General features: G+C 43.5%; 1 protein-coding gene across 1 annotated transcript in view; it reads left to right on the top strand.

Moving 5' to 3' along the window:
* The window catches only part of IMPG2 (interphotoreceptor matrix proteoglycan 2), a 904006-nt gene that overhangs the window by 823563 nt on the left and 62478 nt on the right, over positions 1-17965 (top strand). The window contains exon 19 of the mRNA XM_086934482.1: positions 5896-6097. Coding sequence (XP_086790608.1) covers positions 5896-6097 — 202 coding nt within the window. The remainder of the gene's footprint in view (positions 1-5895; positions 6098-17965) is intronic.

Below are 17965 nucleotides of genomic sequence, written 5' to 3' on the forward strand. Positions count from 1 at the left end.
AAAATTGCATCAAGCTTGTGAAAGGCAGCATGCAGTCTGCCCCACTTTGCAGTTGTGAGGCCTGAGTAAATACATAAATAAATAATAAAATAAAATGTACTCAGGCAGCGGTTGGAACAGGAATGATTGGGGAGTAAGAACACAGAACTTGGGTGAGTGAAGGGTTGAAGAGGAAAGCAGGGGTGTGAGCAAGGAAACACATGCATTCCAGTTCTCACTAAGAAATAAATAAACAGTCCTCTCAAGTATGCTGAGGAAGGATATAACACATTCATTCATAACACTGGGATCACAATGCTCCGGAATGGGACTAACACAAGGAAAGGAAGGAATGCCATCAAATCAAGAATAGATAACTGAGGCAGACAAAATAGCCATCCACTCATGGCTGACCCATATCCCATTCAAAATATATGCCATGGCCTGGACACAAAAGGTATACCTACAGACATCTAAAGATGAGACCTAAAAATAGACTTCCATGGAAGGGAAGAGTCTTGGATTACTCTCGCTCTATATTATCTGGTTACAGTTTGCTGGTAACCTCCTGCCATTTGTTATGGCTGCTGCCTATCCCTAGCATCATCATACATTTTCTACCAAAGTGTAACAATTCATGCATTGTTTGACATATTTTCATGAGCTGTCTGTGCAGGCCTCAGTCTCCTCACACAGGTAATTTACCTGCTTGAGACAAATTTCTCTTGCTTTACTGCTTTCAGTTTATGTACTCAAATGTATTTTGGAGAAGCACATCATATTAGCAGTTCACAAGGAGGAGCTGCTCCTGCGAAGCAATTCTACCACTTCTGAAGTGACCTGTGTGCAGTTCTGTGGATCTCTTCTGAGCACCTTACTCTTAATTGTGTCTAACAAGCAGAGGTCTTATCTGCTTTATAGTTGGCTTTCATTCATTTATGCTCTAATAATGGTGGTTCCAAGAGCTATTTATATACCTTAAAATTGGAAACCTATAGTGCCAAAGTAGCAACACTACACAAAATACTTGTCTGCCACCAGACACTCAACACAGATTTTTCATAGTTTCACATACATTACAATGCTACTGTATCATAAAGTGTCTCGCCATGGATTTTCAGTAAGTAGTTTTACTGTAATTTTGGAAGTACCTTGATGTATTTGGTTTCAAGTGGCTTTTATGTTAATAGTACTAAACATTTCAAAATCAAGGGTCTCAGTAAAAGCAGCTGTTCTTTCACACTGAGCTATAGGATTAATTTGAGCTTTTCTTGGGTAAAGTAAATGTGGCTATGAGTTCACGTCTAACAAATAAACCAATATTAATATCTACGTCTGTGGAAGCAGTGGAGCTATTCCTGGGATATGTGTGTGCATATGACACTGAAAGAATCCCTTCCTCATTTTAGCAATTTTGCTAGACCGTCATCCTTAGGGTGGTCTTACCCCACACTTTATGCTTTTTACCTCCCGTTTTGCTGATTCTTTTTGTTGGTCTTAGCAGTGTTAAAGTGCTAAGAGTCCTAACAGTGCTAAATTGCATGTACTTCTCCCTGAAACAGGGTGACATTGGTGTATACAAAAAACCATACACTGTTAAAGGGCTAGAGGGATGTTTAAAGACCAAGCCTAAGTATTATCCCCCACTGGAACTAAAACTGTAAACAACAAACTTAGGGGTCTAAATTAGAAATCCAATTGTGATTCTATAGTATTGTGCCTATGCCAGCTCGTGTGCGTAGGAACAGAAAATAAGTAGAACTAACAAACCATATCACCAGAATGCGAAACACCAGCAACTGTAAGTCACCCTTAGTTGAGGATTCCCATCAAAGTCTTGTATGGATCAGTATTCTCATCTGGTAATCCTTATCGGGTATTGTGTCTCTTTCTCATTGAGACCACCGGCATACCCTGATAACCGGTTCGGGGTAACGACCCACATTCACTCGGTTGTACCACATGGTGTTGATATGATGGGAATGTGCAGTGCAAAAATGATATATGTGGTGGTTAAAAAAGGATAGGGAACTTAACAAAAACCTATTTTAATAAAAGTCAGCGCCTTCCCATTTAAAAACAAGAACAGTATAACATAATCATCGCAGTACACACAAATAGCTGCGAAGAGACCAACATGTTTCAGCCACAACGGGAGATTCCCCAGGCTTTCGTCAGGGTCTCTGTTCTATATTAATGCTACTGCTTGTGAGTGAGTAAAAGTGTGAAAAACTATATGAAAAAACACACAAGTGAAACACAACAGTAAAGGATATAATGTTCCCTCATCTGTATAAACTCCTCTCTTCGGCACCTGGTGTCTTAGTAGTGTCTGTTGGAGACAAACGTACAAGTGAATCACATTCAGCTATACTGGTCTGTTCAGAGAGATACATAGTTCATGAAATATATACAACTTCATTACTCACCCAGTGTGTCCGGGGAGTGGACCTCACCTCTTCCTGGACCTGGCTCAGGATATGTGAGACCCCGCTCTACAAGGACAGAAACCGACTTCGTGATTACCGTGAGCAGAGGGACCAAACGTTGATCTGCTCTGACAATTCACAAACTACGAGGTCACAAGGTCTTCTGTACGTAGAGTTAACTAGCATATAACAACTAGTTCCTAATTAAAACCTCCTATCCATTCTATCGTTAGCTATAAGCTTAAGATGTAGCCACGTTTATACAACTAATCTAAACTAAACTAATCGGACCAAATTCAGTACTGATAGACTTTAGCTAAAGTCTATCAGTACTGAATTTGGTCCGACCTTAAAATGCTTAATCAACAGGGTCTGGATCTAGGCTGCTTTCCAGCTTGTCAATCGTCTTTTAACTTCTGATTAGTTGTATAAACGTGGCTACATCTTAAGCTTATAGCTAACGATAGAATGGATAGGAGGTTTTTATTAGGAACTAGTTGTTATATGCTAGTTAACTCTACGTACAGAAGACCTTGTGACCTCGTAGTTTGTGAATTGTCAGAGCAGATCAACGTTTGGTCCCTCTGCTCACGGTAATCACAAAGTTGGTTTCTGTCCTTGTAGAGCGGGGTCTCACATATCCTGAGCCAGGTCCAGGAAGAGGTGAGGTCCACTCCCCGGACACACTGGGTGAGTAATGAAGTTGTATATATTTCATGAACTATGTATCTCTCTGAACAGACCAGTGTAGCTGAATGCGATTCACTTATACGTTTGTCTCCAACAGACACTACTAAGACACCAGGTGCCGAAGAGAGGAGTTTATACAGATGAGGGAACATTATATCCTTTACTGTTGTGTTTCACTTGTGTGTTTTTTCATATAGTTTTTCACACTTTTACTCACTCACAAGCAGTAGCATTAATATAGAACAGAGACCCTGACGAAAGCCTGGGGAATCTCCCGTTGTGGCTGAAACATGTTGGTCTCGTCGCAGCTATTTGTGTGTACTGCGATGATTATGTTATACTGTTCTTGTTTTTAAATGGGAAGGCGCTGACGTTTATTAAAATAGGTTTTTGTTAAGTTCCCTATCCTTTTTTAGCCACCACATATATCATTTTTGCACTGCACATTCCCATCATATCAACACCATGTGGTACAACCGAGTGATTGTGGGTCGTTACCTCGAACCGGTTATCAGGGTATGCCGGTGGTCTCAATGATCAAGAGACACAATACCCGATAAGGATTACCAGATGAGAACATTGATCCATACAAGACTTTGATGGGAATCCTCAACTAAGGGTGACTTACAGTTGCTGGTGTTTCGCATTTTGGTGATATGGTTTGTTAGTTCTACTTATTTTCTGTTCCTACGCACACGAGCTGGCATAGGCACAATACTATAGAATCACAATTGGATTTTTAATTTAGACCCCTAAGTTTGTTGTTTACAGTTGACATTGGTGTATACCTTACTGGCACATTTAATTTACGTGTACGTCCCTTGTAAAGTGGTATACCATATACCCTGGGCCTGTAAGTTAAATGCTACTAGTGGGATGCAACACTAATTATGCAACCGACAGAAGTTACCTTTCAAGCTTGTCTCAGGCCTGCCACTGCAGCGCCTGTGTGTGCAGTTTACTGCCACTTCGACTTGGTATTTAAAACTACATGCCAAGCCTTAAACTCCCCTTTTATTACATATTTCACCCTTAATGTAGGCCCTAAGTACTAAGTAACCCTAAGGGCAGGGTGACATGTAAGTAAAAAGTAAGGCATGTGTATTTACTCTTTATGTGTCCTTGTAGTGACAAACACCCAAAGTCATTTGTCACTACTGTGATGCATATCTCTCTCATAGGCTAGGATTGGAAATTCCTTAATGCACTTTTCCGCAGTAATTCCTTTTCAGAGAGGACCATCTTTTTCAAGTTTCATATATTTGTAATGGTAATGAGAAATCCTCCTCACTGTTGAGGTTGAATTTAACATTACTGTTATAGAAACGCCACTTATAGGAAGTGGACATTTTTCTGCACTTACTGATCTGCGTGCCTGACAGCCTGTCTCCAATACACGTCTCGTATGGTGACAGCTACCCTTTGTGCATTCCCTCTAGACAGCAACAACACAGGAAGGATAGGCGTGTCTGAGTAACCATCTACATAAATCTGCATTCTTACAGCCTTGCCTGGGCAGGATGGAAGGGAGGGACTTCAATAGGCAGTGTCCTGTCCCCACGCAAAGGATTGATTAACCCCCACAGATAGTCTGGCGGACAAGACAGGGTTAAAGGGATACTTGTGCACTTGAGAGATCTCTTTTGAAGTGGCCCCCATATCAGAGGCACTTTTTAGGGGGTGAAATACCCAGTATACCCAAGTCATACACTACTGGACTTGTAACTGAAGTTCTGCCAGAAGAACTGCTGTGCTGCTTAAAGGACTTAATTGGACTGCTGATCAAGAAGGCCTCTTTTTCTGCTTCTTGGCCTGCTGCCTGCTGTTCTCTGACTTTGCTGAAGGAGCGCTTAATTCTGCCTTCACTCCAAGTGTGCTCCAAGGGCTTGTTGGCTTGCCTCCTGTTGCTTGAGACCAAGGGATATCAAAGTCTCTACCCCTGCTCCTGTGCCTGGCTCACTGGAAGTGGCCTAGATACTTGCAACATGGACTTCAATGCAGATCATGTCTGCATGTAGCAGAACCTGCGCATCGGCCCAGTTGCTCGAGTAGAATTGGCATATCGCATCGGAACCAGCACTTTGCTTCCTGAGATCGAGTGTATGGAGGCTGCTACAGTTTAGAAAGATCAACACATCCCCTTGTCTGCGTGGTAAAATCCGGTGCATTGCTCAATGCCTCTTGACTCCACCACCCTTCTACGGAACTGAGGCATTACCATAAGCGCGTGGAGAAAATCGGCACATCCTTTACTTGCAGGACCCGCATCGATGCATCCCATGACACACCTTACTATTGCAACCAGGAAAGATCATTTGTTGACCGGGGCTTGCTTGGGTACTGTAGCCGGCTGGCACTCCATTGTGGTCAGCCCGAACTTTGAATTTGCCTCAGTCCAACGCGACCTCAAGTAACCCCTAAAGCGCTATTTGCTTTCAAGTGCCATTTTAGACGTATTCTTTTGAAATTCAATATTTTAACTTCTGTACATTGGATTGTTGTAATTTTGGTATTGTTTTGTTCAGAATATAATCCATTGAGCTAAAACTGTGTGGAGCCTTTTGGTGTATTGATTTTGCTACTGTGTGTGTGTGTGTTGCATAAATACTTTACCCATTGCCTCATTAAATAAGCCTGACTGCTCTGAGTCAAGCTACAAGAGGGTAAGAACAGGTTTTCTTTTATTGTGTATCTAGCTTACCCTGACCAGAGTGGTGTTTCCTTCCTGGTCCAGGTTCATAGGCCAGCCCACCAGAAATCCCGTTTCTAACAAATATGCATTCTTTCATTCTTTTAGAAGACCAAGTGACAGCTTGTCCTCAGTAGAAAATGCAGTTAAATACAACCCCATGTACGAGAGTGACACTACTGGATACAGCCACTACTATAGAAGATACCCCCAAGTAACCTCCAACAGTTCAACCAGTCCAGAGACATCAACCGACTTCAGCAGCGAAGAGATCAGACACATATATGAAAACAGCGAACTTACTAAGGACGTAAGTTGAAAACCCTTCTCAGTACAAATGCAATATTTCATTTTGAAGGACTTCGTATGTCATTGACAGAGTCATAACTTCCCCTAGAAGGGGTCGGAGAAATGAAATTATATGGGTTCAGTTTAAGGAAGGTTTATGCACATGTGACATAGTGCAAAAAAAAAATGATTGACCTCGTGGTCGCCAGGTCCCTGCCTCGAGCTATCTAATAACACTGCAACCGATGATCTAGGGTTTTAATCACACTGGAAATTTCTCTATCTGCGATTTTTGCACAGAGAGCCTGCACTTTATTCTATTTGGCACATAGAATCTGCACTTTACCCCCCCCCCCAGCAGGGATTTGGACCCCATCAAGCCATAAACCACGAAACCGATTTCAATCTCTGGGTCTCAACTGCGCTGGAAACCCTTCCATTTGCGATTCTGGAGCACAGAACATGCACTTTATTCACATCCGGGAAGCACTGGCTTCTGATCTCCCTCCAGTCAGGGACCTGGAACCATTATACACTAGTGATGTTACTCTGAAAATGTTTATCAACCTCTCTGACTTTATATGAGAACTAAAGCACACGTAAAATCGGATAATCCGATTCCCTGTCTATTTACCTATGTTTCTTTTTTAATGTAAACGGTTGCAATGATTTTAATAATCACACTAATAAAGGATTATTTTATCTTATCTCATTGGGCAATTGGGCGCGAACGTGCACAGGCACAATGATATTTAGCTGCGGCATGTCTTCGAGGGAAATTAGGGCAGCTACCTACATGAACGATATCAGAAATATCTACAGATAGATACATGGTCTGAAATAAATACCTAAACATAGTTTACAAAATAATATCGTCCCGTCTCGTGTAGAATTTGAGTTCATTAATTCCAAAGGGGTTACATTTTTGCAGACGATATTTAGGACACACTACGTAGGTTTGACGATACTTTGAAGTGTAGCAGCAAACATACCAAATAAATATACTTTTTAATATCAGTAAAGAGAATTACAGAATTTGAATGAGTGGGTCTAAAAAGTATTATCTGTTGGATTTGACTTGTAGCTGTTTGTTACTATGGCAGTTCAATGCATTTCACCTTTATCCTATTTCTCAGGTACTCATGTTCCCTTATTCACAATGAGGAGCATTAGATGTTGCACAACATTTTATATTTTGCAGGAGGAGCATTAGATGTTGCACAACATTTTATATTTTGCAGGGCCTATGTCATAAACTAAATATTTTTCAATCGTTGTTTAAGTTCCAGTCCGTTCATACAAAGTGTTACAATAGATCGGAATGAATTGCATAGATGCCACTTTGGTGTTTTAATAGAATAGGTAAAGTTCAAAGCAAGGGCCTACACATTTTATCTCCTTAAAACGCGCCAACAGTGCTTTAATAAAAGTATGCGAATTGTTGGATCTCTTTAAGGTATGCGCGCCTATTGTTAAAAAATGTCAGGATTCAAACTAGTGAATGGGCCTGAATCAGATAGATTTTGCAGTGACTGTTCTCTGTCTCCTGCCTCCCGGGAGTAGATCACAACAAAATCTTTCTGAATCAGACCCAGTGGTTTGCGATCTGCCGTTCCATTTTGTAATGCAACTGATGTATTAACAAGGTGCGTCGAAAAAATGTACACTTGCAGGAGCTCGCAAAACCTCGAGGGGGATATTCACAAGGAATTGGAGGTGAGAGGTGTTAGCCATCTTGGCTTAACGCCTCCCTCCGCCACTTCGGAAAAGCATGGCTGCACCATATTCACAAGAATGTGGTCCAGCCTTGCTTTTCTCCGTGCGATGGCACTAGGTTTCACAACTTAGCGCCAACGCAGGCACACTTACACAACCCTCCCTGCTTGCAGACACCCTTGCACTCTGGTGCATGTACTGGAAGGTGTCCCTTCCTGCACATAAAGAAGCGTAAGTTACAAAATGGTATTTTATATGTGTTCTGCATGAAGCAGCACACATGAAAGTTACAAAACGGCATTCTAAAAAAAGGTTTGTTTCTGTACAGGAAGGGACACCTTCCTGTACATAAACAAACCATGGCAGCAAAATGCCAACGTAGCACACATGAAAAATGCAAAAACGAGGAGAAATAAAAGCATTTCTCATTATATCGCCAACTTAAGACCAGGGTTTTCCTGGTCTTTAGTTTGATGTTTGCCCCATATTTACAAGGGCAGCGTAAATAGGAGCTGTGTACATATCAATGGGTGTTGCGGTGGAACACCCACCACAACACCCACTGCACGCCCCTTTCATGCTAAACACAGAGTAAAAGGGGGCCTATTCACAAGGCAGCGTTAAGCCACGTGAAGTGGCTTAACGCTGCCTTGTGAATATGGCGAGGCCCCTATCGCCACCACAACGTCACTGAAAGTGACGTTGTGGTAGCGATAGGGGCTTGGGATTATGCCCCCTTTCTTTTTCGAGTTTATGAGACAGGAGTTATTTTTCAACTTCCTCATTAATTGCACTGTTGTGGTGCCATTAACATTTTCCCACCACCCACTGTGGCATAAAGCACAGGGGAACGAGTTGGCCCTTCAGTCATTGTCCTTCAACAGAATGTTGTCATTCACACAGAAGTGAACCAGTCTTCGGCCTGTGCAGGGGCTCGCAGGCAAGATGGCTGCCGACAGTCCGTAGGGGGTAGCAGCACCCAAGCCACTCTCCTGGACCCAATGCCTGTTTAGCATCTAACGCATGCTGGTATGGCTCAGAGTTGATCTGCAGCTGTATTCTTTCTGCTACATTGGATGATGAGATGCTGGATATCACATATGTTTGGTCATTTGTGGGAGTGGAGATAGAGGCACTGGTACTGCATAGCAGGAAGTCAGACTCGAGAGCAACGAGCAGCGCCTGGCAGACAGCACTGTTTAAAGTAAAAAGGAGGATTACATCGTGCCAGGAGATCTGGGAGGCTTTCAAGCGTGTCATGGCCCCTAAAGTGCTGAGGGTTATTAGGAGCACTCAGAGGCAAGAAGAAGTGGAGACATCTAGCGAGCCCGATACTCCTGCAGCTAATCTGAGAACTAAGGCACAACAAAGGGCACAGACTCGCAGAGAAGCGGCGAAGAAACGTGAAGAGGAGAGATTGCTAGCAAGCCAGAAGAAGAGAGAAGAGCGACGTAAGGAATTACCTGTGCTGGACTTGGCTACAGAGTCTCTGAGGGAGGCGATCCTGCGTCAGCCCCTGATTTTTGAGTCGTTTCAGGTACGTGGGCTAACACCCTCTTCTTCACCCTCTTCCTCATCAACGGTAGCGAGAGGCTCGCTGAGATTTGGAATGGAGCCGACTCCAGCGGTTCCGGCGTATAATGCAACGGTGTGCACTGAGCTGGGAACCGAAACAGGATTGCTGCAGAGAGCTGCGGGGGTTGTACCCGCGGTAGTGGACGGCGCGGAGTCAGGCTCACAAAGGGAATTGCTGACAAAAACCAGAGGCACAGAGCCGACAACGGAGCCTGCAGGGCACTCGGCGGCAGCGGTGGTGGAAGCGGGAAGTATCGCGGACAGCGTGCCTGGAGCAGCGGGTGCAGAGGAGGGAGCGATGTCGGCTCAGCAGTCACCTTCGCTTCTATCGCAGGCTACAGAATGTGTGCCTCACGATTCTTTAGTAGGCGGAGTGCTCAACGGAGGCGGAGCCAAAGACATGGAGGAGGAGGAGAAGCGCCATAGAGAAGGAGAAGGAGGAGGAGCTGGAGCTGGAGGGGCCGGTTTATTGAGAGATCCTGGTCCTGGGCGTGAGGTAGAGGTGGAACATAGTGCCTGCTCCAGGCTGCTGCCAGAAATGTGCAATGTGGATATCAGTGCACTGGATGATAGAGCCAGCAGAGGGAATGCGGAAAACACAGACCCACAAGATGTAATAGGTACAAACAAGACCATGCATCAGATAGATGTATTGCCCCAAGTAAGCGATGTGTATACGAATGGAGGTCTGGGAACGAAGCAGAGTGTTCCACAGGGGGAAATGCAAAATATAAACACAGGGCATGCTGAACTCCGGATCATGCAACAAGATCCTACAGAGGAGGGGGAAATATCTGCACGTAAAAATGTAAAGGAGCCTGGAATTGAGTCTGAAGCCGCAAAAAGTGGTGATGAATGTGCATCAGTTGAGACTGTTATTTGCATTGGAGAAGGGTTGAATATTGGCGACGTAGGTAAACCACAAACTACAATACTAACTGTTGCCGCAACTGAAGCTAAAAAAGTACCAGTATCAAACCAAGGAGTAAACCAAGGAGCAATCCCTAAAGATAAGGGCAAGGGTAAGAGTGAAACTAAACCTTTTACTAAAAGGCCATTATATAGCGATGACAGTGACTATAATGAGTTGGAGGAGGAGGAGGAGGAGCAGGAGGAGGAGACAGAGTCATCGATCACCTCTTCGGCAGAGTCGGAGAACCTCTCATTGAGTGAATCCCAAGAGTCTGAGACTTGCTCCCTACGTCTAGAGAAGGCGCAGAATAGAGTGGTGAAAGAAAGCAATCCGAAACCCAAAATTAAAAGCAAAATCCTTATGATTAGGGGAAGATCCCGAGTAAGAAATAGCAAGATAGAAACTTTGCCACAAAAGGGCATATCTAAAGTGCCGGATCGGGATAAGCCAGATACAGACCTGTATAAGGACAAATTTGATCTTTTACTTTCCACAATGCAACAGATACAAGGGGAAGCCCGGCTGGAAAGCCAAAGAGCCAAGCGGGCCAACAAGAAAATACAGAGATCTCTCCACAAAGTACAGGAAATGTGTGCTGAGGCGACAGGTAGATTGATGGAGGTAGAACAGAGAACTGGCAAAATTGAGGATGAGATGGCAGATGCAGGAGAAAACAGAATCTGACATACTTTAGAAGTTGGAAGACTTCGAAAATCGACAGAGGAGAAACAATATAAGACTGCTGGGAGTGGAGGAAGGCAAGGAAGGAGGAGATATAAGAGCCTTTGTCGTAGACCTGTTGAAAGGCGCGTTTCCAGAGATGGACGCATGGGACTGGGACAAAGAAGTGCAACGTGCGCACCGTTTTCCCCTTGTACAGAAAAAGGGTAGTACGGGCGTAAGAACAAGGGCAATTCTTGTCTATGTGGGAAACTACCTGTTAAGAGAGGAAGTGATAATGAAGGCTAAACCCACGAAGAAAAGAACCTATAAAGACATAACCTTTTTTGCCCGCCCAGACTTTTGCCACACAACAGTGGAAAGAAGATGGCGTATGCGGCAACTCATAGTACCATTCCAGAATATAGGCTGTGAAGTTTACTTATTGTTCCCTTCCCGCCTCAAAGTAGGCTTTAATGGTCAGTTTAGAATCTTCTTCTCTGAAATTGGTGCGCAAGAGTACTTGACTTTTCTTCGAGAAGAGAGAACACACAGGGATCGAAATATACAATCTGATCGTATAGATAGCTTAAAGCAAGTAGCTGCTATTACAAAGAAATAACGGAGCCTTTTCATGTCTTCAAATAATATGATTTAACTTTTCAAAATGATGTACTAAGGGGGAGTGGCTGGGGGAAACTCCCCTGGGGGGGTGCGGCTGTCACACATAGGTCAGGATTGACCTATTTGCCAGTAAGGGGAAGGGGGGGGAGGGAGGGGAGAGAGAAGGGGGAGAGGGGTGGGACTCAGGGGGGAGCAGGGCACGGCAGGACACACAATAGAGAGATGGAGTTCAAAAAGGACATCTTCAAGCCAGGGGGAACAGGTGGGGTGTCGACAATTTAAAGGAGGCAATAAAAGGAAAAACGTAAATGGAGTGTTGATAATATGCTGGATAACTAAATGGATAGGGTATAGAAGAGAGTGTAGGAGGGAAAAGATATGCGACAACGTGCACAATGGGAGTTAGGGTTGTAACATGGAATGTATGTGGGCTAAATGATCCCCAAAAGAGAGCAAAAATAGCGCTAGCCTTGAAACAAATGAATCTGGATTTTGTATTTATACAGGAAACTCATATTATGACAACACAAGCACACTTCCTGACTCAGCTAGGATTTCATCTTCTAGTGCACTCAAGTCAAGGGGTTAAAAAAAGAGGGGTAGCTATTTTAGCTAGGAATAATAATATCTTAACCAGGAAGAAAGCACAGGACAAATGGGGAAGATGGGCCATGGTTGAGTGCTTCATAGATGGAGAGTGGATAACGTTTGCAACAATTTATGGCTCAACAGAGGATGATCCCGATATCTTTCAATTTTTAGATGTCGAGCTAGCAACATGGGCACCAAAAATTATATTGGGAGGTGATTTTAATATTAATGGAGCAGATGGATTAGGTTTGGGCTCCTTTGGAAAATATAAAGGCAGGAAAAAGAAAGTATATCAGGCACTACACAGTCTGGTTTTAAATAATGCTCTCTCAGATGTGTGGGGGAAAAAGAGAATGGATAATAAAGGCTTTACATATTACTCTGCTCCGCATCGAATATGTGTAAGATTAGATTATTTTTTCATTTCAAGCATCACAATTTCAAATTCAAAGATAGAAAGGCTGCCACGGATCCTTAGTGATCACAACCCTTTAATACTTACTATGGCAACAAAAACAAATACTAGACAATACACAAATTGGACCTTCGAAAGAGAGCTATTGAAAGACTAACAATACATAGAACATATGAATAAATGGATTATTGATTTTTTTAGTTTTAACAGGGACACAGCAGAAACGGGAGTGGTCTGGGACACCTTTAAAGCTGGAGTACGAGGGGAAACAAAGAGCTATAATTCTTATAAAAGGAAACAACTTCAGCTGAGGAATTCAGAACTAGCTCAGAAGGTTCTTAAGGCAGAGGAGAACTTAGAAAATAGTGTTTTGTCGGGGAGGGATTTGGAAAAGGCCTGGATTGAACTAGTGAAAGTAAAAGGTGAGGCAGAGGGCGAAATTGCTAGCAAAGCAGCAAAAATTTATAATACTAAAAGAGAGAAGTGCTATGAGTTAAGTGAGTCGGTAGGCAGAATTCTGGCTAGTCGGACAAGGCAACAAGAAGCTGTGGGTATAGTTAGAGAAATCAGGGATACATCGGGCGCGGTTCATACAGAGTCGAATGAAATAAGGGAAGTATTTAGGACATTCTATGAGAAGTTGTATGACGATGAATTAGAGGGTCATGATTCTCAAAGAGATTATGAGGAAATGGAGGAGTATCTTCAAGAGATCCCTATTGATATATTCAAGGAAGAGGAAGCAGATGAACTAGAGGGAGTTCTGCAGACAGAAGAAATCAGGGAGGCAATATGGAATCTGCCCTCCGGCAAAGCAGCAGGTCCTGATCAAATTCCTGTAGAATTTTATAAAGTATTCTGGGACCTTTTGATAGAAGAAATATTGAAGGTTATGCAACTGGCACAGCTGGGCAAATCAGCACCTAAGTCATGGGGGAGTGCTGAGGTGGTAGTAATTTTAAAGAAAGGAAAAAACCCGGAAGATCCAGGATCGTATAGGCCTATAACTTTACTCAATGTGAAAGTCTAAACACCTAAAACATCTAAAACACAGATAATAAAAAACTCATTTACCCCGTGTACAGATAATCGAGTGGTGCAGGAAGGTACTTATTTAGGGGTTATCATAATGCCAGACCTGGATATCTTAGTAGAAAAGAATATCAATCCTTTGATTAAGAAAGTAGAAAAAGACTTGGATAGGTGGGATAAGTTGCATATGTCAATAGTGGGGCGGACGAATATAGTAAAAATGTTGATACTCCCAAAATTTTTATATTTTATTAGAGCAATACCTTTATTATTTGATGGTAAAATTTTTAAAAAACTGGAATGTATAATAAATAGATTCATTTGGGCAAAGGGGAAAACGAGAAGAGCCCTTAGATTCATGACACTGCCGAGAGAAAGGGGAGGCTGGGGAGTTCCAGACTTAAAATCTTATTATTGGGTGGCGGCTCTACAGAATATGATTGGTATGTTGGGAGGGGAAGAATCAGAGGAGTGGAGCAAATATGGATCACTAGCAATCTATGGATTAACCTTGGGCATGGAAGTGAAGGATGTTTTCCTGAAATTTACAGAGGCCAGCTATTATAAGAGGACAAAGTTTAAGACGCTTATAGCAGCATATGAAATCTGGAAAAGCTTTGCCAAAAAAATAGGCTTGGGGAAATATAACTCGTACACTAGACTCTCATATAATCTAAATCTCCCACAAGATATCTTTTCGGGACCTATATTTGCAGAGTGGGAAAGTAAGGGAATTAGAACTATAGGGGATGTAAAGGGGGACCAGGGAATCCTTCAATTCTCAGATTTACAAGTTAGATTTAATCTAGAAACTAGGCAATTCCTCAAATACTTACAAGTCAGGAGTTTTCTTCTGAATAAAAAAGGAGGTGTTTTGGGATTTAGGCGTAACTCTATTATGGAGATAATTCAAGGGGGGGCAAGACTGCACAATTAAAAGGCTATATGCTGAACTGATAAAAATAAAACGGGATGACTACCAAAAATGGAGCGAAAAATGGAAGGATAATCTTAATATCAATTCTGAAAGCTTTGGTATCTCCCTAGAAAAGAGTTATTCTCTATTATGTTCAGCACCATTGCAGGCGCAACATTATAAAACGATATATCATTTATACTATACACCCGCTAAAATAGCACAATGGGGAGGTAAAGTGGGTATTAAGTGCTATAGGTGTGGAAGCTTAGATGCCGATTTAAAACATGTATTTGCAACATGCCCTCACTTAGATCTACTAAAAAAAAGACATTGAATATTTCATAAATAATATTTTAGGAACGGACATTGCGTTAACTCCCGGAACTATATTATTAGGAGTCAATGTTGAGGACGTACGACCATTCTGTGGGAGGGAACTTCTATTTGTTGCAATGTCTGTTTTGAGATTATGTATAGCTTCAGCATGGATTGACCCTACACCACCTACTTTTCATAAATGGCTGGCTAAGCTATTAACAACGCATAATGTGGAGAAAGAGATTTATGCAAGGAAGGGAAAAAGGGGAAGGAAACTGGGCAAGATAATATGGGATCCTATAACGAGGTGGAGAGATGATTTAACAGTTTAAAAACGGAGGATTGTCTGAAATTTGGTTAAATGAGGTTCATATATGAGATACAAATGGGCATGTTGGTTATAATGGGAGATAGTTATTTGACTGTGCAGAAACAAGAGGAAAGGATAATTTTGTTTAACTACACTCAGGTTATACAATTTGGAATAACATTCTGGATCAAACTACCTCACTCCTTTGATTTAACTGGATGTCGATTTCTCTATCTCGCCTGTTGATGTTTTATTGTTTGTTTTTCCTTAATGTCATGCACTTATTTTACTTTTTTTCATTAATTTTGTCGTGCCCTGTATATAACTGCAAAACATCTTAATAAAAATAATTAAAAAAATAAATAAAAAAAAGACCAGGGTTTTCCTGGTCTTTAGTTTGATGTTTGCCCCATATTCACAAGGGCAGCGTAAATAGGAGCTGTGTACATATCAATGGGTGTTGCGGTGGAACACCCACCACAACACCCACTGCACGCCCCTTTCATGCTAAACACAGAGTAAAAGGGGGCCTATTCACAAGGCAGCGTTAAGCCACGTGAAGTGGCTTAACGCTGCCTTGTGAATATGGCGAGGCCCCTATCGCCACCACAACGTCACTGAAAGTGACGTTGTGGTAGCGATAGGGGCTTGGGATTATGCCCCCTTTCTTTTTCGAGTTTATGAGACAGGAGTTATTTTTCAACTTCCTCATTAATTGCACTTTTGTGGTGCCATTAACATTTTCCTACCACCCACTGTGGCATAGAGCACAGGGGAACGAGTTGGCCCTTCAGTCATTGTCCTTCAACAGAATGTTGTCATTCACACAGAAGTGAACCAGTCTTCGGCCTCAGAGAAAATTGTCATCTTCTGTTCCTTCGCCTTGCTGACCAACGGGCACATTCTGGGAAGGATAATCGCCCCCCCCCTCAAACAGATGAGAAAACATACGCCCCCCCACCCCCCCTCCTCCAAACCTCAAAAGGACCCTTCTGTAGTGCAGGAGGAAATTCGGGATTGAAGTATATGGGCATGTATGGGGACGGAAAGGTGGTGAGGGGAGTGGATCGGTTCAAGGCATCCCAAACCTCTAGGGTGGTAGCCATGGGAGTACTGAAATAGACATTGCATGGACGATGCTGTTTATGTTTCCACAAGAGCTCCCAGATCGTTCTCCCTGAGCTCCCAGATCGTTCTCCCTGAGCTCCCAGATCGTTCTCCCTGTTATTTGTCTATCAATATGAAGCCAGAGTATTTCTGATTCCCGCAGGGACCACTCCGTGATCACCCCCAATTTGGACGCCCTATAGTATCCTAAGAAGACTGGTAAGGCCAACCCTCCCTCCTCCCTCGGCCGTGCCGACACTCGGTTGGAGAACCTTGCCCTCTGCCCCTGCCAAATGAACTTGATGATCATAGTTTTTAATTCAGAGAAAAGTGCCCGGTACACGGGGATTGGAAGTCCCTGGAAGAGATACAGCAAACGCTGGAGAACGTACATTTCCATAGTGTTCGTCCACCCTATCCTGGAAAGGTAGGCCGTTCGCCATCTCACAAAGTCCGCTTTAAGCTGGCACAACAGAGGGGGATAGTTAGCTCCACAGAGGTGCTCCAGCTTGGGGGTGAGCTTTATGCCCAGGTAATTAATGTTTTTTTGGGGACTGCGGAAGGGGTCACACCCTCAATAGCCAGCATGGTATCCCTAGGCACCGTAAGGTTAAGAAGGAAAGATTTTGAGAGGTTCACCTTGAAGCCCGAGGCCTTTTCATAGGAGGTGAGTTCAGCCTGGATCGCTGGGAGAGAGGATTGTGGTTTTGTGACTAGAAGAAGCATGTCACCCGCAAAGAGGGATATCTTATGTTCAACCGTGCCAAATGGGACTATCCCTATATCCGGGTTGGAACGTATGCGCTCCGCTAAGGGTTCGATGCTGAGCGCAAATAGGAGGGGGATAGAGGACACCCCTAACGAGTGCCCTGTGGGAGGTTTAAAGGTTCCGAGGCAAGCCCATTGACCAGGACCTTAGAGCGTGGCACAGAATAATTTGCTCTGACCATGCCAATAAAAGTCTAGAACTGGCGCAAAGTACGGGTCATAAAGGCCCAGTCCACCCAGTCAAAGGCCTTCTCTGCACCCAGTGAGAGAAGGACAGTAGATATTGCCTTCCTTTGTGCTTTCTCCATGATGTGGACTACTCTTCCTAGGTTATCATGGGTTTGTCTCCCCTTGATAAAACCTGCTTGTTCGGCCTGCACAAGGAACGGCATGATGTTTTCCAGGCAGGCGGCCAAAATTGTAAAGCTTGTAAAGCTTGGCGTCCAGGTTTAGGAGCGCTATCGGCCTGTAGGAGGCGCAGTGAGAGGGGTCTTTCCCTTGTTTGGCAATGACGTAGATCAGGGCCTCACCCATCAAGGGGGTCACCTTATGCATGGCAGCGATGTAATTGAAGAGCATTACCAGGCAGGGGACAAGTTCCGGAGCGAAAGTACGATAGAAGTGGGCATTAAGACAGTCAGCACCAGGCGCTTTTTGAAGCTTAAGCAAATCGATCACCTTCTGAACCTCCTCAGCGGTAAAGGGGCTACTCAGCTCCTCATTGGTTGAGGCGGAAACCTGGGGCAGGGTGAGGCCCTCCAAGTATTGGTCTTGGGCACGCTTATCTGGTTGGTCCGCTATGTACAAGAAGTGATAAAAGTCCCCAAAAGCCTTAGCCTTCCCTGCTTCGCTCTGGTGGAGGACCCCTTCCCCATCCACTATGCACTTAATGTAGTTACTTTCGGGGTCTTAGCTGGCGTGCCAAAAACAAGCCCACCTTGT

The sequence above is a fragment of the Lissotriton vulgaris genome, chromosome 8 (genome assembly GCF_964263255.1).
Source record: "Lissotriton vulgaris chromosome 8, aLisVul1.2, whole genome shotgun sequence".
NCBI lineage: Eukaryota > Metazoa > Chordata > Amphibia > Caudata > Salamandridae > Lissotriton > Lissotriton vulgaris.